We start from the raw sequence: 24,929 nt of genomic DNA, 5'->3' as shown, positions 1-24,929 counted from the left end.
CAGCCCGCGCCGCGGCGCCCAGAGAGGGCGGCGGCCCACGGCCCGGCCTGCCCAGCGGCGGCGCTCGCCCCGGTCCCCGCGCGGCGTCCCGGGCCGCCGAGGTGCCACCGGCCGCGGAGCGCAGCGCAGCGCCGCGCGCGGAGCCCCCAGCCCGGGCCGCGCGGGCTCGGCGCAGACAAAGGCGCGGCCCGGGCCCGGCCCAGCCCGCCCGCCGGCCTCCGCGCGCCCCGCCCCGGCCGTCCCGGCCCGCGCCTGCCCGATCCGCTCCCGCTGGGCGCCCCGCCGGGTCCGGCCCGGGGGCAGGGGCCGCGGCCGCCGAGGATGGGGAAATCTAACAGCAAGTTGAAGCCCGAGATTGTGGAGGAGCTGACCAGGAAGACCTACTGTGAGTGCGCGCCCGGGACCCCCGCCCAGCGCCCCTCCTGCACGCCTGGTCGCCCCCAAAGCCCTGGTCCCCGCTCCAGGTCCGCTCCCCATCGCGTCCACGCCGCCACCCTCCCCTCGGTCGTTCCCTGCCCTGCCTCTGCCCGGGCCACCGAGGAAGCCCGCGGACCGAGCTCCCAGCCCCACACCTGGCCCTATTGTTCTAGGCATCCCGCCCCCCACACCTGGGGCGCGTGTCGCCTGTCAGGGTGCGAGGAGCCACCCCCAGGCCGGGAGGGAGAGCCCCAACCCACCCGCAGCCCCCTCTCTGCGGCTGTCCGAAAGGGCAGGGCGCGCGTGGGCCAGGGTGGTGGTCCCAGCAGGGGGCGCCTGGTGGCGCGGTGGTTCCGGCTGCGCGGAGCCGATGGCACTAGCGCGGCGGGCGGCGGGCGGGTGATTCATGCATCACGATGCCACTGCTGCTGCCACTGCGAGGTTGGCCTGTCGCCCCCTCCCTGGCCCCATCGTGTGTGTGTGTGTGTGTGTGGCGGGGGGGGGGGGGGGGGGGCGGGGGGGGCGGGTAGGGATGGGGGGGCGACTTGTCAGAGAGCTGGTGGCAGCAGGGGCGGCCAAGGGTCCTGGGCGCCCTGTTGGATTTTCCGGTTGAATTCTCCTCTGGCTCCCATGTCACTCTCCCGCTTCTATCTCTATCTGCCAAACTGGGAAGTGGGTTTATACAGCCCCCGGTGACCTGGTCCATGTCAGCATTTCACCCTCTGGGAGCACCCCTGGGAGGAGGGTCTGTCCATTTCCGACTTCTCTAGATCTGCCCAGTGTGTCTCTCTCCACTTGTGCAGCTCCACACTCCACAGCTTCTCCCTGCAGACTCCTCTCTCCCGCAGCCTCGGGGAGATGCTCTGGCACGCTGGGGGTTGATGGCATGGGGTCCTGGCCCACCGGCTTTTCTTGGGGGGGTGGGGGGTGGCAGGGAGGACAGCTGCATCCTCTGGTAGGGCTTGTGCAGGGGCCCTGGGCTTGGGTTGGAATTCAGATCCCAGCGTGGGCAGCTGCGTGGGTCCAGCCCCTCTGCACCCTCCCTGGAGTCAGCAGATCGACAGCCCGCGTTGATGGAGGCGATGGAGGCAGGTTCTGATGGTGCATTGCACAACCTCTGCTTCCGGCTCCCCCAGCGCGCACGCGTGTGCGCGCACACATTCTCTCTCCCCCTCTCTCTCTCCCTCTGTCTCTCTCTTTCTCTCCATCCTTCTGGGCACGTTTGCAGGTCTGTCCAAGCCCCTGCTTCAGGTCCATGGCCCTGCCACCGGTGTGCTTGGAACAAAGGGGCTTTCCTGAGTGGGTGCTGGTCTGCTGACAGGTCCTGGCCCCTCTCCAGTAGAATCTGCAGCAAGGAGCTCAGATCCCGGGAGCTGCCCCTCTCAGGGGCGAGCTCCGAGGACTCGGACTCCCTCCTGGCTGCTCCTACCCTTTCCAAGGTGGGTGGGTGCTGGGCCTTTCTCTAGGCACCATCAGCACCTGTGAGCAGGCAGGCTGCAGGTGGGACTTCCGGGCTCCTGTGCCAGGAGACGTGGCTTGGGCTGCACCGGGGTGTCTCCATCATGGTGGTGCAGGGCAGCCACCTGAGAGCTGCATGGAGCCAGGTTCTCTGCTTTGTGGGCACGTCACACGCTGAGCTCTTTGCATTGGTAACACAGTGAATCCTCGCTGCCGCCCTGGGCACGGTGAGTGCTGTGCCCCACATGCAGATGAGGAAACTGAGGCTCAGACAGGTGCGTGGCATCCAAGACCCCACGGCCAGTCACTAGGCGGCATCTCGACTTGAACTCAGGTCTGCGTGTCTCCAAAGTTATCTCGGTGCTCACGCCGAGAAGTCGGGGGCTTTTCCTCGTGTCCCCTCTGGTTTCTGCTGTAAGCCATGTTGGTGGATTCTGGATGGGAAGGGGCTTGGCAGTCATTTTGTCTACCCTCCCTCTCTCTGGGCACATCTGCCACCTTTGAAGTCGAGTCAGTCAGGATCTGTTAGGAACTGGCCCGGAGGTGCTGGGCTGGGCTATTTTTAACGGCCTTTGGAGACATGGAACAGTTTCTCTCAGGGAGAGAGCTAGCCGGGTTCTTTTCCCAGAGCCCTCACTAGGGGTAGGCTGGGGGACTGGTGGTGGCCTCTTGGCCTCCTGTGTGTCTTCCTGGCCGATGCCAGCTCCCCCAGTGCAGGCCCTGGTCTGTTTGGTTGCGTTGGTACTTAGTAGGTCCACAGGTATTTGTTGAATGAGAGGTCTCCCAGCAGAAGGCCAGAGACAGCCTCTCCAAGCATGTCAAACTCGCGGCCGGCGGGCCGCATGCCTCGTTTACTTCAACGGAAGCCAGATGGGCTTCCTCGGATGGGGAGTGGAGCCATCTGCTCTCTGTTCAGGGGACTCAGTGTGTGGGGTCAAGAGAGGAGCGCTGGGGAAGGAGGCTCAAATGTCAGAGTCTCCTGGAGCGCTTGTTAAATGCCACGCTCGCTGCCTTTGGGTCTGGTCTGGGCCCAGCAGTTTGCATCTTTGACAAGCGTTTGTCATGTAGAACGTGGTTCCCAGGAACCCCACGAAGACCCACAACCGGTTCCGGGGTTTGTGGCATATGTAGGCATCACCTGGTGTCCAAGGTCACCTCGGGCACAGCACAGCTGGCTGCAGCACTGCTTGGGGCCCAGAGGGTCCCCCAGAGGGTCCAGCTGTACCTCCTGCCCGTGGGAAAGACTGTCCTGCTGGTCTGTGTGTGTCTGAAAGCTCCAGCTGTGTGGCCCTCACTAGACACATCTGGATTCAGCTGGGCCGTGGCCCTCAGTCTTTCGTGGCTGCCACCGCAGAGCAGATTTTTATCCTTCTCTGCAGATAAGATTCGGTGAGTCGTCAGTGCCTTGTAACCCAATCCTCACCCTTCCCCGCACAGTTCATATCTCAGAGCACTGGGAGGGACGCAGAGCAGTAGTGTGGCCTGAAACCTGGTCTTTTTGAGGCCTGGCCCCCTTTCTTCCAGCTTATTGGTGAGACTGTTGCCCAGACTATGTGTGCCCTGTGTGCCCAGACTATGGCCAGCCCCTCACTTAACTGAGCCTCAGTTTCCTCATCTGCAGAATGGGTCTGCTCAAGGTGCCTGACTCCTCGGGGATGTCAGCGTCAACAGGATAATTCACACACAGCCTAGTGAGGAGCCAGACTTAACGATGACAAACACTTGTCAAGGGTGCAAGGAGGCATGTCGGTGATCGTTATTAATATTGTTTTGACTGCACAATTCAACTTCACCTTGAACTGGTCTTAGATGTATCTTCTGGACGAAGCTCATTGGTCCACAGAGGAGTCTTCCTACAGCCCTGGTCTTTGTGCCTGGCACACGTAGAAATCTTTTTCTTTTTTTTAAAAATATATTTTTATTGATTTCAGAGAGAAAGGGAGGGGGAAAGAGAGATAGAAACATCAATGGTGAGAGAGAATCATTGATTGGCTGCCTCCTGCATGCCCCACAATGGGGAGAAGGCCCGCAACCTGGGCATGTGCCCTGACCGGGAATCGAACCATGACCTCCTGGTCCATAGGTCGATGCCCAAGCACTGAGCCACACCGGCCGGGCTCAGTTTGCCCGAATCTTAACAGGATCTTGTTTTGTCTGCCGAGGTCCCCCCACCCCCTGCCTCTGACACTTGTTAATTTTTTTAAAATATATTTTATTGATTTTTTACAGAGAGGAAGGGAGAGGGATAGAGAGTTAGAAACATCGATGAGAGAGAAACATCGATCAGCTGCCTCCTGCACGCCCCCTACCAGGGATGTGCCCACAACCAAGGTACATGCCCTTGACCGGAATCGAACCTGGGACCCTTCAGTCCGCAGGCCGACGCTCTATCCACCGAGCCAAACCGGTCGGGGCCTTGTTAATTTTTAGGCTGCCCTGACCTGCCTTTCGAGAAACGCTCGCTCTGTGCTGGGCACGGAGAGGGAGACGTGAACCAGAGGTGTCGTTCCTGCCCTCAGGAGGGAACCAGCCGGGCTCGCTGAAACACCGAGCCAGAGTGCTCCGGCCATCTGCCTTGGTCTGAGCTGCATCCATTTAAAGGCTCCCGGGCCCACGCCAGCCTCCCCAAGAGGCAGAAGCCTCTCCCACCTCCCCTCCTCTTCCTCTCCCCATGGTGGTCCTAAGGGCCCTCCGCCCACTTCCTCCTTCTTGCGTGGACAGCCGGGCTCTGCCTTGGCCTTGCTTGCCTCCCTTGAGTCTCTTTGGCCTTTTTCCCGACGCCCAGAGTGGTCCCGGTGTGTGGTAGCCTGTGGAGAGGACGAGCCTCCTCCTTAGTCGGTAGCTAGGGCCTCTGCACCCCAGAGCAGAGAACGGCACCCCTGCTTGGGGCCAGGAGTCGGGTTGAGAGCTGCGGGGTGTCACTGGTTGAGCTACAGGGTGTCTCTGGCTTTGAGGAGGTCCCAGGAAGGCCCCTCGTGTCGGATAAGGAATATTCTCTGATCATCGTTCCCTCCACCCAGCTCTGCTCCACCAGCCCTGGCGGGGAGCCCGAATCAGGCACCCATCTAGGGACACATGATGGAGGTGGGGTGTGGAGGGCCCCACAGCCGGGTGTGTTTTTGAGGTCTGGCCCCCGTTCTTCCAGCTCGTTGGTGAGGCTGGTGAGCAGGGGTCAGCCACCAGGAGAGGGAAGGCCCAGGGGGAGGCGGCGGCTGCAGCCCCTGTCATCCTGCGTGCACGGGGCAAGGTCACGGAGGCTGCTTCCTGTCCACACGGCTAACGGGGCAGCAGTAAGAGGGATCGAGGTCAGACTCTGACACTCAGTTGGGCATCTGGGCAGGAAACATCAAGTCTGTTGTTAGGAAAGAACGGGGCTGGGTCCCACTCAGGCTCTGTGACCTCAGGCAAGTCGCGTACCCTCTCTGAGCCTCTGTAATACCCGCTCATGTGACTCCGTGGGTCCAAATGGGGGAGCGCTTTGAGGTCCAGGATGTGGGTCAGAAAGGGATGGGGGACTCTGTCCACGTAGCTCAGATGGTTAGAGTGTCGTCCCCATATGTTAAGGTTCCGGATTCAACTCCCAGTCAGGGCACATGCAAGAACCAACCAGGAAGTGGAACAACAAGTCGATGTTTCTTTCTCTCTCCTTTCCTCGCCCTCCTTCTAAAATCAGTAAATTTTAAAAAGGGGGTTGGGGACTGCTCGACAGCAGCCTCAGTGGTGGAAGGAGGCCTTGGGGGCTGGATGGGCAGGGGTTCTGGTCCTTTGCTTGGGTGAGCCCCGTCTCATGGAGCTTCACTTCCCTTCTCTGGAAAATGGGGGCCATCAGAGTAGCCCCAAAGATGGGGAGGATTCGGGGCACACGGAGAGTTTAGCGTGGAGCCTGGTTCTGAGGGGAGCTTTAAGCTCTCCTGGTGGCACCTGGTTTTAGGATCAAGTCCCCAGTCCTCAGAGCAGAGCGGGCTAGGCGGTCTGTGGCCTGACCCCTTGTTGAGAGAAGCGGAGGAGGCGGAGAGGGGCAGGGACTCGCCGGGGTCACAGAGCCCAGGCCTCCCACTCCCGCCTGTCCTAGCTCCACCTGCCTCCTCCAGCTCCATGTTAAAGGTGCCCTGGCCCCTTCCGTCCACCGATGCCCCAGAGCGTTCTGGCATTGCGCCTCTCACTGTCAGGTAAAGGCACTTTCTCCTGGCCATGGCCTTGGCATTGGACCCGGCTTCCTCTGCTCCCAAGGCCAGGCCTGAGCCCCTCTGGGGCCGGTCGTGGGCAGTGAGAGATGCAGCTGGCCAGGGGCCGGGCTCACGTCGCCCCTCGCCAAGGTCCCATAGGAAGGACAATTTTCAGATGTGAGGGCATGGATGGTGGTGTGGACACATGTCCGATCTGGGTTTGGAGATGGTGTTTGCCTGTAGTCCAGAGGGTGGATGGCAGGAGAGGGTTGTGATCCAGGCACGTGATGATGGTGCCGGTGGCGATGATGCCATGGACAGATTCTGCATCTATCTAGGAGAAAGACTGAATAGGACGCCGTACAGAGGTTTCATTATGTTGTGTATTTGGGATTATATACTCTTCGTTTTCTAACTTGTTAAAACCTGACAACTGCGAATGTGCGCCTATGCCATTAACCATTCATCTAAAAAATGACTTATTTATTTAATTCTTATTTTAAACACATTTTTAAATTGATTTCAGAGAGAAAGGGAGAGAGAGAGAGAGAAAGAAACATCAATGATGAGAGCGAATCATTGGTTGGCTGCCTCCTGCACACCCCCCACTGGGGATTCAGCCCCCAACCTGGGCTTGTGTCCTGACCGGGAATCGAACCGAGATCTCGACGCTCAACCGCTGAGCCACGCCAGGTGGGGCTAAAACATGACTCTTAAATGGTGCAGCACGTGAACGAGACCTTTTACTTAATCTCCTGCCTTGGCCGTTCAGTTGCTTTTATGATACACACAAGCATCTCTGCACGTATTTCTTCTTAAAGAGAAATTCCCCACAAGGACGCCACGGGGTGAAGGGCTGGGACATCCTAAAAGGCTTGTGATTGGAAACTTCACTTGCTCTCCGGAAAGTGTGTTCCCCTTTATATTTTGAGCAAAAGCAAACGAGGTGCCTCTTTCCTTGCGTCCTGGCCAGCACCCAGCAGCATCGCTTCTCCCCGTTGCCAACGCGATGGGGGGAGAAGCAGGCAGCTCACCGTCTCAGGCCCATTTCCTTGATGGCCGTTAAGCCAGCGGTTCTCAACCTGTGGGTCGCGACCCCTTTGGCGATCGAATGACCCTTTCACAGGGGTCGCCTAAGACCATCCTGCATATCAGATATTTACATGACGAGTCATAACAGTAGCAACATGACAGTTATGAAGTAGCAACGAAAACAATTTTATGGTTGGGTCACAACATGAGGAACTGTATTTAAAGGGCCAGAAGGTTGAGAACCACTGCGTTAAGTGGAATCCTAGGATCTCTGAGCTGGAGGAGGCTTTGGGATCACGCAGTCCAAGGCCCTTGTTTGACACATGGACAAACCAAGGACCAGAGGGTGAAATCTCGCCCCCAAGTCACATAGTGGGAACCCAGGGCGGTGCCTCCCATTGGAGCGCCCCCACTGCGCCCTGATGGGTCGGCCGTTGGGGTCGAGGTGGGGATGTCTTGCGGTCGTCATTGAAGCTTCTTCAGATCTGGCTCATCTGGTCCTAAATATCGCTTGCTGTCAGGTAATGGAGTAAACAGATGGTCCCTTTTGCTATCGTTACAAGAGGGAACGCTGCACGTTCTGGGTGTGGTCTATTTGACAGGAAAGAGACGGTCAGAAGTTCACGGCCAAGTTCCCAGGTAACTTCAAATGGGGGTGGGAGTCCCAGCTGAGGGCAGGGTAGCGGTGCTGAGGGCTCGATGGCCAGCTGGTCATTTCCTGGCTGTGAGACTCTGGCGAGCCCCTCCCCCCTCTGAGCACCTTTTCCCACAGGTGGACAGAGGGACCGACATGTAGTAGGTGCTCAGTTAACGCTCCTACATGGAGGAGGCGGCCGGGCCTTCGGAGTAAGGAGACAGGTGCACGGCCCAGGGTGAGTGGCACCCGCGGACAGCCTCTGTGTCGGTGGGTGGCTGCATGAATGCACACAGGCCCCCGTTCTTCCGGTGGGGAAGGCGGGCCTGCTCTGGATGCCGGATTTTAGGGTCCCGCGTGGATGGGGCTCGGAGGGCTGGAGAGACACCTGCCTGGGCTTTAGCCCCTGAACCGGTGCGGCCCGGATAGTGACTCTAGAGTCACCGGTCCCCCGGGGACTCAGTTTCCCTTTCTGTACATGCTCAGGCTGCCAGATGGTGAGACTTCCGGGGGAAGCTGTACTTGGCCCCGACGGAGTGAGCTTGGGCTCTGGTGCCTGGTGACCAGGCTCAGTTCGCGGTCTCTTCCTGCGTCTGTTTTCTCACTTGCAAGCTGGGACAGGATTACCTCCTAGAGCAGTGGTTCTCAACCTTGGCTGCACATTAGAATTACCTGGGAATTTCAAGGCCCAGAAATCAGGATTTAAAAAGATTTCCAGGTGATTCTAATGTGCAGCCAAGGTTGAGAACCACTGTCGTAGAGACACCGAGATGGTGGCTTGTCTCGGGTGCTCCCCTCAGCTCTTCGGTGGTGACGGAGGATCTGTGATCAAATGCGAAAGGGTCAGAGGCGGTCACCATGGTGCTTCATGGCATGTTCGTGTGATCTGGGCCCAGCTCAGGGCTCACGTGCATTCATCCCAGACCCTTCCCAGCAGCCCCAGGTCGTCCCCATTTTACACATGAGGAAACTGAGGCTCAGAGGGCCAGAGCTGGCCCAAGACCACACATCTGGTGAGTGGTGCGGCTGGAGTTTGCCCCTGGGTGGTGGCCAGGGGCCCCGCGAGGGTGGGGGCTGCCGAGAAGCCGCTGTGGAGGTGTGCGGGCAGCGTGAGTGAGTGTGGGTGTCTGGTGTGGGTGTGCGGTGGGGGGTGTGCTGAGAATCGTGTGAGCCCTGGTTCCCGTGGGCATGCTCTGAGTGTGAGCGACGGGGTCATGGCATGTGTCAGGAGTGGGTGAGCTGGCATGTCTGTGCCCAGCGTGTGCACAGTGTGTGGTGTGTGCACAGGCAGCTCTGTGTAGGTTGTGAATGTAGACATGCATGGGGGGAGGGCGGGGCACAGACAGGCTGGGAGCCTGAATAAAAACCTGATTGCTCAGCTGCCTGCTTGGGGGCCAGGTGACATGGCTGCCACTTCCCTGCCTTCTGCCCGGCCACGCTGATCGCCAGGAGCCCACCTGCCCTCGGCGGGGGAGGTATCAGCGGGAGGAATGACAGTGATGATGACTCCCATCACCAAGTGCGGCCTGAGTACAGCTTCCCCCGTGTGGTCTCGCCACAGCCCTGGGCATGGGGACTATATGCCCATTTCACAGATGAAGCAGAGGGGCCCAGGCAGGTTCAGGGGCTGAGCTGGGGCTCAGGCTCCGATGTTCATCTGGACGTAGCCATGCTCTTCCTACCATGTGCCTGCCTCCCAAGATCTCGGTGAGCCTTGTAACCTTAGACCTGCTTTGAGGGTAGTGAGCGCCCCATCACGGGAGGCATTCAAGCAGCTGCTAGAGCAGCAGACACTGGCCCGGCATCCTGGGTTCCTGGTCAAAGGGGAGGTGGGATCCTTCTGGCTGTGAGCACCGGGCCCTACTGTCCCGGGTGCTCTGATTCCCGTAGGGGGTTCGGGGCAGCCTCGGCTTGGCTTTCTCTGGGAGGAGGCAGAGCTGCGCCTGTGGGAAGGCGGTAGGAGCAGGCAGTGGGCACTGCCCGGTACTCGGGCCTCTGAGGCCTTCTCAGCCTCTGCCCCATCCCGGCAGAGCCTGGGGTGCCAAACTCGTGCCGGTGCTGTGCCGGCCTCGCCCAGTCCTCCCAGCCGGCCGGGAGCCTCGCACGGGGCAGGCCTGTGTGCTCGACCGCGTGTTGCTTTGTCTTGCTCCTTGGCTGACCAGATGGGACCCACCATGCCCTTGACCTGCAGCCTGATGGGCAGGGGAGTTGCCAGGGGGTCAGAGTCTGGGTCCTGGTTCCAGCCTGACCTGCTGCGGCCTCCGGCTGCCCCTCTCCGAGTCCCACTCTCTGTGAGATGGTGTCACCCAGGGGGCGGTGCCCAGCTTGGGGGTGCCTGGGAAGGGACGCAGGGCAGCTGCTGGCTGTGGCATTCCTGGTCTCCCTGGTGGCCCAGGGAGCTGGCGGGCGGCCGGGCCACCGTGCTTGCACTCGCTGGCAGGGGAAGGAGGAGGCTGGAGGAATGTGGATTTGAGGAATGTTTAACCCGAGGCAGAAATAGCTCCCTGCTTTCGTTCCAGGCCTGGGCTTCCATAGGAAGCGGCTCCCGTCTCTCTCTCTCTCCAGCAGCCTCTGCCCCCCCCACCGCTCTGGCCTTTCGGGGACAGAAAGTGGCCTCTTTATTTTTCTAACCAAGGAGCTGCTGTGGGAACAGAAGGGTCCCCAGGTTTGGAGGCCGGCCAGGCTGGGCTCAAGTCCCCTGGTCTCCACGTCGCAGCCCTGTGACCACTTCCTACTCTGAGCCTCCGTGGAACTGGGCGGCTTGTCAGACGGGCCGTGTGGTGTTGCCGCTCCTGCTCGGGGACCAGCGGGTCGGGGCGCAAACCCCCGCTGCCCTCGTGAGCTCTGGCACCTCGGCCAGGCCCTTTCCATCCAGCCCCCTTGCTTCGTCTGTAAAGTGGGCAGAGATGCTAATCCGGCCTCCCAGCATGGGGGGTGGAATGAGTGCGAAGACATAGGCCAAAGGCTCTGGAATCCCAGCTCGGAGCCTGGTGGCCTCCACAGCCCGGGGGACACATCTCCTGTGTGCTGCTGCCGGGTGGAGTGGGGTCCGGGCCCTGGGGGACCCTTCCATTTCCTCGTTCCTCCGAGGGCAGGCCCCACCCTCGCCCACACTCACCTCGTGCCAGGGACCCCGCTACCTGCTGGTGAGGACACGTTTAGCTCTCCACTTCCCATCGGGCTGCTCGGGCCGTGAGGACGGGCCCCCGTCTTGCTGCCTGGGTCGCCGCTGTGTCCCAGCTCCTGGAAGAGAGCCTGGTGCCATTTGTTGGAACGAATGGAAAATCAGATACATCCGCGAAGGAGCTAACGAACTTCCTTCTCATCCATCTTGGGTCCTGGCTTTCTGTTTGTCGCCAGCCCACGCCTGCCTCCTGGGCTGCGGATGGAGGGTTTGTGGGGGGCCCTGAGGAGTCAGGTGCTGGGCGGCTGGCCCCCGGCAGGACTGGCCGAGCCAGGCCCCCAGCCCCCTGCACCTTCTGGGACCGGGAGGACCAGGAGGGTCCCTCAGCCAGCACGGCCCCTCCCCCCAGGCCCTCTGCTCCTGTCTCTTTGAGGAACCTAAAGGCTCCTGTTCAAAGACGGGAGCTGGGCTATTTTCGGCTCTTGTGGGGGAAAGCGAATGCCTTCCTCCTGTTCAAAAATATATGGTGTATGAGCCGGGCAGACAGGAGCACCACAGCTCAAAGCCTCGCCGGCGGGGCTCCCGCCCCTCGGCCGCGGGCCTGCCTCCCTCCGAGGCTCCGTCGCCCACGTGCCCATGTCGGGCGGTTATTGTTTCCAGGCTGCCTGTGCCGAGGCCCTCGCTGGGCCCGAGCAGGACAGGATCTCAATTAAAACTAAGAGCAGCCATCACGACAGAGGAGAGGAGCCGGCGGCCCTCCCGGGCCCTGCTCCCTGTGCGGCTGGGGAAGGAGGACCAGCCAGCTGTGGGCGGAGGGCAGGAGGCCCCCGTGCCCTCTGGCCACCCCTCACTCCCTGACTCCGCATGTGTTCGTGGGACCCCTGTCTCGAGCCAGGCCCACAGGTGCATTTCCGGTCCCCCTGGCATTCACAGTTTGGAGGCGGACAGATGTCAGGCCGGGGTCTGCATCAGGGCCTTGCACAGCTGGGGGCCCCCTGGTCTGGGTGCCTCCGAGAGGACCTGCGTCCGGTCACTGTATGTAGCCTGAGTCCAGCCCAGGGCCTGGCCCTCTGGGAGTGCTCGGTGACTGTTGGATGGATGGAGGGGTGAGAAATCCAGTTTGTCCCTTCTAGCCACCCCGTAAGGAAGGTATGGTCATGCCCCCCTCCCCCATCTTACAGATGAGGAAATGAGGCTCAGAGAGGCGAATTCAGCTTCCCAAGGTCACACAGGGGCTAACGAAGGACTCAGCTCAGAAAAAGCGCCTTCCTGTGGCCCTCACTCTGCCTTGGGCCAGTTGCTTCACCTCTGGGAGCCTCAGTTTCCTAATCTGTATAATGGGGATAATCAAAGGCCTGCAGCGCGGAATGGGGTTAATGCACGCAGAGTGCTTAGCGCGGGACGGGCACACGGTAAGCTGAGCGCCTAAGCTCTCCTCATGTGGCTGTTCCTGGAGCCACGAGACAAAGTACGTCGTCCTGCGTTTTCCTTGAGAATTTTGGGGGAAATTATTTAACTGTCGTAGAAATTGAATGCGATGTACTTTATAACTCTATTTTTAGAGTAAAGCAGACACCTGTAAAGGGTGGAGCAGAAGGCAAAAAATGTGGGAACAGTTGAGCCAGAACACAGACAGGAACCAGGCCCTGCTTTTGGTGGCCGCCTGGGTCTCTGCCCGCTCCCTCCCGGGGGCACCGGCCTGTTCCCCAGGGGCTCTGCGGGTTGCTTTAGGGGCACCTTGGATGCCGGCCACCGGGCTCACTCCGGAACGAAGCCCTTCAGCCCACCTGTGGGGTGGTCGGAGCGAACAGTCTTCCCACATTTGCCAGGGAAATCCACAAAGATTCATGCTATACTCGGCAAATCCGAATGTGAGAAGGCTCACCGCGCCCGGGAGGAAGATGGGGCCGGGGCCGGGCTGTCCAGGGAGTGCTGTCAGGGCACTTTGATGGCGGGCAGGCAGGAGCCGCCTGTTCCCTGCTGGGCTGTGCACCCAAGTCTCATGCCCCCCAGTGCTGGCCATGGCCTGCGGGGGCTCCGTGGGTGGCCTCTTTCCTGGGGATGATCATCTCCAGGCTCAAGCCTTCTTGAGCCCTGGCTCGGGGGTCAGATGGTGCTGGCTCCCCCCTCTCCTCCACCTCTGGCCATGCCGCTCTGACGGCCACTTCCTTCAGCCACGTGGACTGGCGGGGACCCTGCCTCCCAGCAGGGGCGCATGCAGGAGCTCAGCCCGGGGGGCGGTCTGGGCTGGGGTTGAGTTGGGGTTTGAGCAGTTCGGAGCTGCCTCTCACACCTGTTTCGCTCAGTGTCTGAGGAACTTTCCTGTCTTCGTGCCAGAGCCCAGCCCCGCCGGCCGCATCTCCCGCTGCCCCCAAGCCTTATTCTCCTCCTCGCAGCCATCACGGTGGCCCGGGACTCGGCACGCACTGGGCCAGTGCTCTGACCTGCTTCCTCTGTTAACAGCAGGCCCAGGATGGAGGAGGAGGCCAGGGCTCAGCGAGGGACGCTCGTGGTCCCCGCCAGCACAGAGGCCTCGGTGGGGGAGAGGCTGGCAGTGTGGCCAGGCCCGAGCTCAGGGTGGCAAAGGGCAGGTCTCAGCAGCGGGGACTCCGCTGGGACCCGGGCTCTGTGAGGCTCCATGCACTTCTGCCCAGAAGGGCTTGGGGTGGGGCCAGCAGCCATGCAGCCCCTCCCAGGTCTCACGGGGATGGCCTGTGGGTGGCAGTCTGATGTCCTCGGGTCCCACCTGCTCAGAGCTGGAGAGTGTGAGCCCAGTGGGCAGGACCCCGCCCGCTTCCCTGCGGCTGCTGGGCCTGGCCAGCCCTCCGCCAGTGGAGGCAGTGAGGGCTAAGGAGGCCCGGCCGCTGCCTCCCCGAGTGGGGCCAAGGGGCCTGGAGCCCAGAGGGGAGTGCTCAGCCCGGAGTGCCCGGGAGTTCTAGGCGGTTCTACCCAGGGGGCCAGGTCCCCTTTCGGATGAAACGCAGGCCACTGCCCTCCAGCTGGGCATTTATGGGAAACGGGAACGGGGCTCGGAGAGAGCTGTCTCTCTCCTTCCCACCCTGACAGAGGCGTTGCGTAATAATCACAGCAACAGTAGCCCGGCCGGCGTGGCTCAGTGGTTGAGTGTTGACCTATGAACCAGGAGGTTACGGTTCTGTTCCGGTCCATGCCCCGATGTGGGCTCCATCCCCAGTAGGGGGCGCGCAGGAGGCAGCCGATCCATGATTCTCATCATTGATGTTTCTATCTCTCCCTCTCCCTTCCTCTCTGAAACCAATAAAAATATATTTTTAAAATATCACAGCCACAGCGACCATGCTCTCGAGGCCCCTGTGCAGGGCCTGCGTTGTATCTGATCTTGGCAGCTCTGCCAGGGGAGACTCCATGTTACCACCGTCCAAGGTCACCCATCCAAGGTCACCCAATGCTCACGCATCTGGGGCTGCCCAGCTTGCCTGCCCCAGGGTGTGGCCCACCCTCCTGCTCCCACAGCGTCCCTCGGGGGGGTGCACAGGCAGGTGGGGTTCCTGGTCCTTGACTTGCAGGTCAGTATGTGGGGTGCAGGAGCTGGGCTGTGCACCCCAAGTCTTACGCCCCCCAATGGGTGCTGGCGATTGCAGGAGTCTACAATCCTGAGGGGAAGGGCTTGGCCGAGGTGGGGAGCCTGGTGTCCCCTGCCCCTCCCAGAAACACCCGTGCGTTTTGCGGGGCTTGCTGGGACCCGCCTCTGGGGCTGTGATGTGAGGGTCTGTCGCCTCTGGGGGTGGGGAGTGATGTGGGGCGGGGGAGCTTGGGGCACCTGGACCGCAGGCATGTGACTCTCATTCTTGTCCTTCCCCCACCCCCTGCGTGCGGCACTTCCCAGTGAGCACAGCCAGCCAGTGTCCGCTGTGAGTGGGACAAGCCATTTCCCCTTTCACAGATAGGGAAACTGAGGCAGGGGACGGGACCGGTCATGCAGCCAGGGAATGGCAGACCCTGGAACCTCGGTCCTGTGAGATCCCCATGCTATGCCGCCTTCTCTACAGGAAACTGCCCCTGGGGGGTGCGGGGGCAACTGTGCCTGGGGTGGAAGGAGGGGCAGGTGGCTTGGGGCAGAGGGCCCCTCCCTCTGAAGCAGCTTGGCTACAAGGGCAGGGACATGACTAAACTAGGGTGCTGACAGCTGCTGGGAGGGGGAGATGCAGGTGGGAGGCTGGGGTGTGGTCAGGGTGTGGCTGGCAGTGCCCTGGACAGGGGGGTGTTTTCCAGGCAGCCAGGCCGGTGGGACTGTCGGGTGGGGCAGGGAGAGGGGTGTTCACAGGAGGGGGACCCAGGAGGAGGAGGGCTGGTCTGGGGAGGGCGTCCCTTTGGGCACGTGGAGTGCGGGGAGCCCTGGGCCATCTGAGAGGAGCCTGGGGTGAGGGGTGCAGGGTGCACGTGCGGAGACTCAAGGACCCCAGTATTGGGAGTTTGAGCAAAGAGGCCTGGGGCCTGGGGAGCAGTGTCCGAGGGGCCCTGCCCTTGTGGAAGGGGGACAGTCCTTGGTCAGGTGTTCAGACTGAGGGAGTTAGTGACGGGGTTGCTGGTGGCCGGGCCCAAGTGGCCACTCCTCTCTCTGTGTTAATCGGACCCGAGCCCCCGTGCTGACCTGGAGCTGTGATGGGGGTTGGGGAGCACATGATGACACTTGACCCTGGATGTAGTTTTGTCCCTAGAGATGGGAACAGGGTCTGGCTTGGCCACAGGAGGGTGGCGGAAGCGGTGGAAAGTGCTCGAAGTCTGCCCTGGGTCCCCGGCAACCAGCCCCTCTGTGGGGGCGCCAGCCCTGCTGTCTGTTCTCCGAGTTTGAGCTGAGCGTCACTCAGGAGAGAGCTGCTTTGCTCTGGGGAAATCAAAACCAGACTCCACGTTTATCCTGGGCTCCGGGGACGGCTCCGTGCTCCTTCCTGGCAGACGGGCTGTGGGGGAGGAGGAGGAGCGGGCATGGGCCTCAGGGGCTCCGGGGTGGGCACTGGGGGCGCGGGCCGGGCAGCAGGCCCTGGTTCTCTGGAAGTCAGTGGGAGGGGGTGGATGGATGCCCAGCCTTCGCTCCTCCGGGCTCTGTGCCCGCTCCCAGCTGGGAATTGTCTCTCCACCTCTCCAGAGCCCCTCCCATGGCCCTGCCTGGTAGTTCAGACCCCATCCTTCAGATGAGGACTCTGAGGCTCAGAGAGGTTAAGCAATTTGTTCAGAGTCACCCAGCCTACAAATAGCCAAGACAGGATGCCTACCCCAAGCCTCCCACGGTGCCGCCACGTGGAGCGGGGCCCGTCCACTAGAGGCTGGCCCACATCCGGCTTAAATCCCGGCTTCCTAACTTGGGGCCTGGCCTGGCTGGAGGCCGGAGGGTGCAGAGAAAGGCAGCTCATGTTTGAAATTGGCCAGAGCCCGTGGTAACTGAGGGTGATCGTGTTGTGAGACTCGGGTGTTAGGGTGTGGCCCAGCCCGGCTGGTAGCTTGGTGACGGGGTGGGGGTCAACAAGGGTTTGCTCTCTGCCTCCCGCGAGCAGGACGCTGGCCCGGCTCCGAGGGTGACGCTAGGACCTGCCGGGGGTGGCTCGGCCTCTGGGGCTTAGCGTCCAGCTGGGACGATGAGGGCAAAAAGTGCTTCTAATGAGGACCTACTCGGTGCCAGACTTCGTGCGCGCACTTCAGTGCACCCTCCAGTGCACCCTCCTGTGATGCAGAGGCGGTTTGTCCGTTCGCAGATGAACAAACCACGGCTCAGCCCTGTGGGTCGGTACCCAAGGCCGCAGTCAGCCCTGTGGACCGCTCTGTTTAACCCTGTCCCCTCCCCACCTCACCCACCAACCCCCAGGCAGTGCCCTGTCTGACCCCCGCGGTGGGCCTATGGGAAGACAGACTCTATGTAATTCAGTGATTCCCAAGCGTGACGGGCTTCAGAGGGGCCACAGGGTCAGGAGGGCTTCCTGGGAAAGGGACGCCGAGCAGGGACTGGGTGCCCGGTAGCTGCAGAGGGAACAGCAGGTACCAAGGCCTGGAGGTGGGATCGCTAGTGGAGCTTGAGGGGTGGTCAGGGGACATGGTGGGCGCTGGCTGCCCTGGGGATGGTCTGTCTTTCCGCCCGGCCCTGTTCCCTGAACCCTGAGCCCAGAGCATGGACCCGCCCAGGGCAGATGCTGCCTGTTAATTTCACACATGGATGGAGACTTGGGTGCGGGGAGGGGCGGGGCAGTGAGGTTTAGCTGGGGAGCCTGAGCCTGGGAGTCTGGGTGGAGGAGGGAGGCAGAGGGACCCCATCATTGTCCCTGGACCCCTCTTCCTTCCCAGTGCCTGTGGCGGTCGGCGCCGCTCAGGGTCAGCACCCTGGACAGGACCCGGCCCTTCTGGCGCTGGGGATGGGGGCACACGGGTTGTGTGCTGATGAGAACAAACATTTCTTCCCCACTTTTTATTTGGAAAAATCAAGAGAAACATTGAAATAACAGTGCAGTGAGCGTCTGCATATCCCTCAACTACGGAGGTCCCCACCTTTAGACCAGGGACACCTTCCCGCTCTGCCCTGGTGCCAACCATGTCCCCTGGGGGAGGAGGAAATGCTGCTGGGTGACGGTGTGGGGTCAGGGGACCGGGAGGACTTCTGAGCTGGGCGATTCCTGGGAAGCCTTCTCTGGCCCTGGGAGGCCGCACCACCCAAGCCCTTGTCACCCAGCTCCTGCTGTTTATGCCACATGATGCCAAGGTCACACAAGGTCACACGATCACTGCCTGACTCAAGTTGGAGGGGGGCACTTAATTGGGCATCCATGCTGCGCTCTGGAGGCCTAGTCCTGGCCCTGTCATTTCCTGGCCGGGTGACCTGGGGTGACTTCAGGCAAGTTAGCTGACCATCTGAACCTCAGTCTCCTTATTAAGAAAATGGGATCATACCTTTTGTGCAGGTGAAGAGCACCAAGCAGTTTACTCTTTACAATACGCCCATTCTACAGATGAGGAAACTGAGGCTCAGAGAGGGGAAGTACTTTGTCCAAGGACACACAGCTCATAAGCTGTGGAGCTGGATTTGAGCCCAGATGGTCTAGCTAGTCTGACTCCAGAGTCCAGGCCCCTAAGCTCTTGGCTGTGCTGTGATGAGTCTCTTCTGTCTCTTTGAGCCTTAGTCCCTCAGCCCCTGCTGCCCTTCACTGCCAGGTGTGGGCGGCAATCCAGCCCTGTTAGAACAGGGGCGCCTTCCCTCTCTGCCTGACCCCCTTCCCAGCCCCTATCCTCTGCCAAAACTTTCTTGGAAAATTGCAATTTTTTTTTTTTTAACCAGGTCTGCCATTCCAGGCCACCAGCATCTCCTGTCATTGTCTGACTCTCCCTGTATCAGTGGCCTGCTGGTGGCAGGCCTCCGTCTCTGACTGTGCTTGTGGGAGGGGCGTACTGATGAGGAGGGGCCTAGTGGAAGCTTCCAGGCTGTGGGTCAGGCGGCTGAGTTCAGACCCTCTCCTTACCACGGCACGTGCTGGCCCCTTTGTGCCTCAGTTTCCCTGTTTGGAGCCAGGCCAGAGTAATGCTCTCTTCCCTCATTCCCGCTTCTGTTATCAGGGCTGCCGAGCCAAAGCACCAAGGCCCTGGGCACCCTGCACGGACCTGGGCTTGCAGTGGGCACTTGGGCCCTGGCACTTGTTGAAAGCGTGCGTTAAGCCGTTTGTGAAAGGTGGCCTCCAGTCTGGTCAGGGACACCCCCAGGGCCTCCTCTTCCCCTTCCCTGGGAAGGATTCCAGTTTCTTTACTCACCCGACCTCCACCTAACACCTGCCTTCCTGTCTATTTGTCCATGCTGTCAGTCGTTAGTTCATGCATTCATTCGCTCATTTATGCATTCATTCATTCACTCACTCATGTGTTCACTTGTTCACGCAAACATTCATTCATTTACAATTCATTCATTCATGCAATCATTCACACATTCATTAATTCATTCACTCACACATTCATTCCACAGCCTGTATGGGGCATGTTCCCAGGCCCTCTGCCGGGATTCAGGAGCTTTCACACCTGTTTTGATTGACTTCTCAGGACAGCTCCTGTGGCAGTCACTGTGGGATGGGTCCCTATTCTTCCCACTTTGCAAACGAGGAAACCGAGGCCCAGGAGCTGGCGCTGCTCTCCCAGGGTCAGCCTCGCGGAAAGTGGTTAGATCTTCTCATTCGGTGATTTTACAGAGAACATTGGTTTGGTTCCAACTTGAACCGATTCAGTACTTTCCAGAAAAAACATTTCTTTTGTTTGTTTCATGGTTCAGTAAAGAATGACTATTTGGGCCTGGCGGGAGGTTCAGCCACTTGATTTGGCTCGTTGCAGCTTTCGGTTCACGGCGCCGTTCTCTTCTCGCTTGTGGAAGGACTCGGGGCTGACCACGGCGAGGGGCGGCAGGGACGGGCCGTGGGGGCAGGTGCTGGGCGCTGCTGGGCTGAGGGGGGCTCCGCCTTTCTGTTGCCACCCCCCCCATGCAGGCGGGGCAGCCAGGGCCTTCTCTGACTGTGCTGCCCCCGGGATTGAGAGATGGGAAGAATGTGTATTAAATGTCCACCCGGTGGGAAGAATGTATGCTACATGTTCACCCGGTGGGAAGAATGCATGTTACATGTTCACCTGGTGGGAAGAATGTATGTTACATGTTCAGCCGGTGAGAAGAATGTATGTTACATGTTCACCCGGTGGGAAGAATGTATGTTACATGTTCACCCGGTGGGAAGAATGTGTATTAAATGTCCACCCCATGGGAAGAATGTATGCTACATGTTCACCGGGGGCACGGCACCCCAAGAGGGCAGGGAGAAGCCACCCCTGGTCTTAGAGGCTGTTCTTGGCTGTCCTGCCAGCAGCCCAGGGGGACTGGGCCAGTGCTGTCCCCTGCTGTGCAGTCAGACACAGAGCTCCTGACTGGGTCTGTTCCCGGGGCACATCCTCGGTCAGAGCCAGCGGTGCCCCGACATGGGCAGACAGACTGAGGGGCGGGGCGGGGCGGGAGGGCAGGAAGGGGGCTCCCAGCGCCTGCCCATGCCCTGGGACACCTCCCTGAACTAAACGGCTCCTTCTCTGTTTTCTCTTGCAGTCACCGAGAAGGAGGTCCAGCAGTGGTGAGTAGCTGCTCTTCCCCAAAATGTTGTGGGGGTGGGGGTGGGGTGGGGTGTCGGGGACAGCAGTCCCGTTGCCCAGGATGGGGGCACATGGAGGGGCCTCTGGGGGCGGCTCACCCACAAACCAGTCCAGGCAGCCTTTGCCCACGGCAGACTGACATGGACCCAAACCAGCTGGGGGCGTGGGGATGGGTGTTGGTGATGCCTTGCCTTGTGTGACATCTGCAAGGACCACCAGGCCATGAAGGGTTAACTCAGGCCCTGCTCACCAAGAAGAGCCGTTGGGACCAGAAACCAGTGAGGGCTCAGGGTCCCAGGCCCAGCTTCGTGACTGTCTCATCCTGTAGCCGTGAGAAGCCTCTTCCCTTTTCTGGCTTCAGCTGTCCCTACTGCAAGGTGATTGATTAGGTGGGGTCAAGGGTGGCCAACAGGTTTCCTCTCGGATGGCAGCTCTAATCAATCCGAAGTGGCTGCCTGCAGTGCCGCCTGGCCGAGGCTGTATGTCATGGGGCAAACGGAAAGGATGGCAGTGAGCGATTGATGAGCTCTGTAGTGGATTAGTGATGCCTGCCCTGGGCCGGGCAGGGGAGAGTGGCATGTTTTCAGTCATTGTGGGAGGTGGAGCAGACAGGGTGAGCCTGAGTTGGGGGCATGGTTAGGAGAGCAAGGAGGTTAGCTCGCTGAGTTTGCAAACCTTCTAGTAAAGTTTGGTGGTTTAGGAATGGACTCTAGGGCCCGGCCGTGCTTTCCTATCCTAGGGACCTTGAAGGATCCAACTCCCGAGCCTCAGTTCCCCCGTGTGTATGACGGGAATGGTGATGCACTGGGGGGACATTTCCTGTACAGGTCGTAGCATGGTGCCCACGAGAGGACAGACATGGCCAGCGGTCTTCCCTCCGCTGTTCAGACCCGGAGCTGAGGCTAGAGATGCGTCCTTGTTCCTTTCATCCTCGCAGCCACCCGCCCCATCGTGGCGTTTCTCACCTGAGCCCCCTGCGCCCTCCCCTGCTCACACCTGGGCCTCCCCCAGGAGAGGCAGGGAGCACAGTGGCCAGGTGGGCTGCAGTGTCCAGGTCCTGAGCCCCCACATCCTGGCTGAGTGGCCTTGGACAAGTTACGGGATCTCTCAGTGCCTCGGTTTCCCCATCTGAAAAGTGAAGGTAATAATAGTCAGACGTTAATGGAATATTATGGGGAATAAGTGAGCTCATTTATCTAAAATGTTTGGAGCAGTCCTGAGATCGAGGGCCCCTTCTCATTATGCAGGTGGGGAAACTGAGGCCCATGCAGGTGGAGTGACTGTCGTTTGTTCATGAAGCTGACATGTGAGCTACATCCGGGCGAGGACTCGGCCATGGGAGAGAGTGTTCCCGGCACAGGGAGCAGCCAGGACAGGGGCTCGGGGGTGGGACAGGCCTGGCGTGTTTGAGGGGGGCCTGTCGGGAGCAGTTGTCGAGGCTCCCTCAGTAAAACCGGCACCCCAGGCCTCGTGACACCCAGTCCTGCCGCAGGGGAACTCTCTCTAAAGAGTTTATACAGAAGAGAGATGATCTTTTCTTTGCCAGAAAGTTCCATGGACCTCAAGTCGCTGTCCTTTGGTTCATTATGGTGGTGCCTTCAGGGCTAGGAGAGAGTTGAACCCGTGCCTTCCTCTGGCCCTCAGGGCTCCCCGGTTCTATGCCTGCACCCTCTCCCCTGCTCCCCAGGCACCAGCCACAATGGATCCTCACCCACCTGAGCTCCTTCCTACCTCAGAGCTGCAACCTGCTGTTCCCTCTGCTGTTCCCTTTGCCCCCAGATCTTGGCATCTCCACCTCCATGTCACCTCCTCTGAGAGGTCAGCACTGACCACCGGGCCTGTGTCTCCGGCATGAGACAGGATCGTCTTGTTCTATGCCGACATTTAGTAGTTTTTTCCTCTTATATTCTCTGTTTTCCAGTGTTTATATAATGCTGTTGTTACCTTTATAGTAGCCAAATAACCTGGCAGTACTGCCACAGAACTAGTGGCTGGAGCAGGAGGAATCCTGCAGCCGCCTCAGCAGGGCCAGCTGTCCTCCTGGGCCGTGCTCGCAGTTCACAGCCTCGGGCGCCCCCTGGGGCCGGGCACTGTGCTGATGCTGAAATCCATGCGGCCGGGAAGGTCAGCCGGGGTGGGGACCTTTTTCCTGCCAAGGCACGTTCGGGTGTTTACAACGTCGTTCGCGGGCCATGCAAAATGATCAGCTTAAAAATCAGCCTGCTCTATTTGGTCAAACATTTCATTAACTCACCCTAATGCCTTGGCAGGGCCAGACCAAAGGATTTCGCAGGCCTTACACAGCCCACGGGCCAGATGATCCTCACCCCAGGTCTAGGGGAAGCCCCATTTCACAGATGAAGAAACTGAGGCTCACAGGGGCGGAGACACGTGCCCAGGTCCCACTGCTGTGTGTGTGTGTGTGGAGTCTGGGTCCAGCTCGCTCCTCCTCCAGGCTATGAGGGCTCAGACCTGCTGACTCTTGCTGTGGGAAACCCCACAAAGCCACAGGCAGGGTGCGGGGGTGGGAGAGGAGAAAGAGGCGGCATCACCCCCTGGGTGTGTTTGGAACCCTCCTCCGGGGTCCTCTGGAGTCAGGGCTCCAGGCAGCGCTGGGGGGCCAGCCAGGGGGAGGGGCTGTTTGGAGAGAGAATACAGCGGTCCCAGGCGGGATGCTGCAGTCCCCGCTGCGCGTGGTCGATGGCAGCTGGGGTCCGGCTCTCACGAACCCGGCCATCTATTCAGTCCCCACCGCTCCGCTGCGGAGAGCACAGCTGCACGGCAGAACCTCGGGACCAGGGCGATTGGCATGGAGGGCGGGGCGGGCTCCGAGCAAGACGGGTCCCAGAGAACAGTGTTCTGTGGGGACAGGGCCTGAGTTCCAGAAAGTCCTGGCAGGCCGGGCCGATGGGGAACCGAGGCCGTGGCGCCGCCGGGGCCTCCTCAGGGCCCCCAGAGAGCGAGGAGCTGAGCCGGAATCGGACCCGAGTGTCATGGCGAGTGTTCGTTTGCTCGTGCATTCACTGTCTTTCATTTGTTCATTCATTCGTTTACTCCATCATTTGTTTGTTGGGTGGTTTGTTCAGGAAATCTTTGCTGAGCACCTACTATGTGCCACGCCAGTGCTGGGCTCTGGGGGCAGCAGGGACGGAGGGACACGAAGTGCCTGGAGTCCCCTGGGAGACACCGGCTGGCTCAGCGGGAACAGAAGGCGGTGGGAGGCCCCGGGAAGGAAGCCCAGCGTTGGGGCTGCTTTGTAAGCGGCTTCGTGTTGTGAAAAGCAGATTTCCTTTCCCTTTCCCTTTCCAAGAAGCGTGAGAATGCAGCTGTCGGGTCTGGGGCTCTCTTGTTTCCTCTCCATCCTGGGCTTCTCAGGAGTCAGCGGCGAGGAGGAGGGAAAGAGTGGGCCGAGCGGAGGAAATGCCGTGTGAAGGCCCTGGGCCACGAGGGGACTTAAGCTGTCCTCAGCCTCAGTTTCCCCATCTGTACAATAGGCACAGTGGTCCTCGCCTGCTGGGCTAGGGGACAGTTTGGTGGATTGTGCCTGGCAAGCACGTCGGCCTGAGCCCCGCTCTCAGAGGTGCCTGATGGTGGCTGTTATTCGCAATCACAGACCACGGCAAAGGCAGTCACTTGCGGTCGACACCCCCAAGCCTGTGGGGGTCCCCAGAGACCAGCTAGTTCGTGGTTCTGCTGCCTGGGGACCTTTGGCAATGTCGAGGGCCTCTTTTGGTTGTCATGACCTGGGGGAGGGGTGCTCCTGGCATCTAGCAGGTGGAGGCCAGGGATGCTGCTGACACCCACAACACGCAGGACAGGCCCCACCATCCAGGCCCAAACGCCAGCGGTGCTGGGTGGAGGGACGCTGGCCTAGGCTACACCACCTATTACACCGGAAGGGAGGTCAGGGGTCGTTGCGGGGAAGGGGTTGGCTCAGGGTCCCTCTCGCAATGAGACAGCGAGACAGCGAGACAGGACGGGACAGGACCAGGTCTTCTGGGCTCTGGGCAGAGCAGCAGGCTTCCTGGCGGCTCCAAGTCTGTGGGAGGGAGGGCAGTGCGTGGAGGAGAGGGAGGAGGCCCGGGCCTGTTGGAACCTGAGGCCTGGGCCCAGGTGGGGAAGAAATTTCTGGGCATGAACTTTATTATGAGGCAGCAGCTCCCTCGGGTGCCCATAGTGGGGTGCGTGCCTGTGTGGGGTGTCCCGACTCAGCTAGCCAGTGGGGGATGGGCTGCCCCTCAGGATTGGACCGTGAGCGCCATGCAGGGCTGGCCTCGGAGCTGTGATGACTTGCAGGGTGGATTCGGGGCCCGGGGACACTGGGGTGTCTGGGACAGTGAGGCATGGGTCCCCCCTCCCCCCGCCTTCTGATGATGAACAGGGGGTCATGCAATGTTGGGGTAAAGGGTGCTTTGCCTGTGTGTTGACACTGGGGTGGTGCAGCCCAGTTCCCAGAGGGGCAGGGGAGGTGGGAGCCTGGGAGGCAGCCCTGGGTCTGAGCCCTGATCTGCTGCTAACGTGCTGTGTGACCTTGGGCCAGTCTCTCTCCCTCTCTGGGCCCCAGCTCCCCATCAGCCCATGGAGGTGGGGAGCACATCAGCAGTTCTCTAACCAGCTGCAGGGAGCTCTCGGTTCTGTCCATGGACCCTGGCAGTTCTTTCTTTCTTTCCATTTATTTATCTCACTGGACACTTACTAAGCCCCATTAAATGCCAGGCCCCATCCTAGGCACTGGGGCACCGCAGTATCAGGGAGCTCCCATTCAGGTGGGGGACCCAGTCTGGAGGTGTGGTCTGTGCTGTGCTAGGCACATACAAGGGAGTGGAGGAGCCATGTGGCCTCTGGGTAGCCAGGGAGGATTTCCTGGACTTGGTGGATGAGTGGATTAACCCGATTAAGAGGAGGAAGATGTGCTTTGCAGGCAGAATGACCTGCAGGTACAAAGGTCTGGAGGCTGGACATGGGATGG

At 60.4% G+C, this 24,929-nt stretch overlaps 1 protein-coding gene across 1 annotated transcript in view; it reads left to right on the top strand.

Annotated features, from left to right (window-relative positions):
- Positions 1 to 205: 205 nt before the first annotated feature.
- NCS1 (neuronal calcium sensor 1) overlaps positions 206 to 24,929 on the top strand; it is a 40,625-nt gene continuing 15,901 nt past the window's right edge. The window contains exons 1-2 of the mRNA XM_070430444.1: positions 206 to 385; positions 19,917 to 19,941. Of these exons, the coding sequence (XP_070286545.1) occupies positions 322 to 385; positions 19,917 to 19,941 (89 nt within the window). The 5' untranslated portion in view covers positions 206 to 321. The remainder of the gene's footprint in view (positions 386 to 19,916; positions 19,942 to 24,929) is intronic.

The sequence above is a fragment of the Myotis yumanensis genome, unplaced genomic scaffold (genome assembly GCF_028538775.1).
Source record: "Myotis yumanensis isolate MYYU_CA2020_CCGP unplaced genomic scaffold, mMyoYum1.0.hap1 SCAF_12, whole genome shotgun sequence".
NCBI classification, from domain to species: Eukaryota; Metazoa; Chordata; class Mammalia; order Chiroptera; family Vespertilionidae; genus Myotis; species Myotis yumanensis.
Note: the sequence above shows the minus strand (reverse complement) of the source record. Positions and strands in the feature narration are given on the sequence as shown.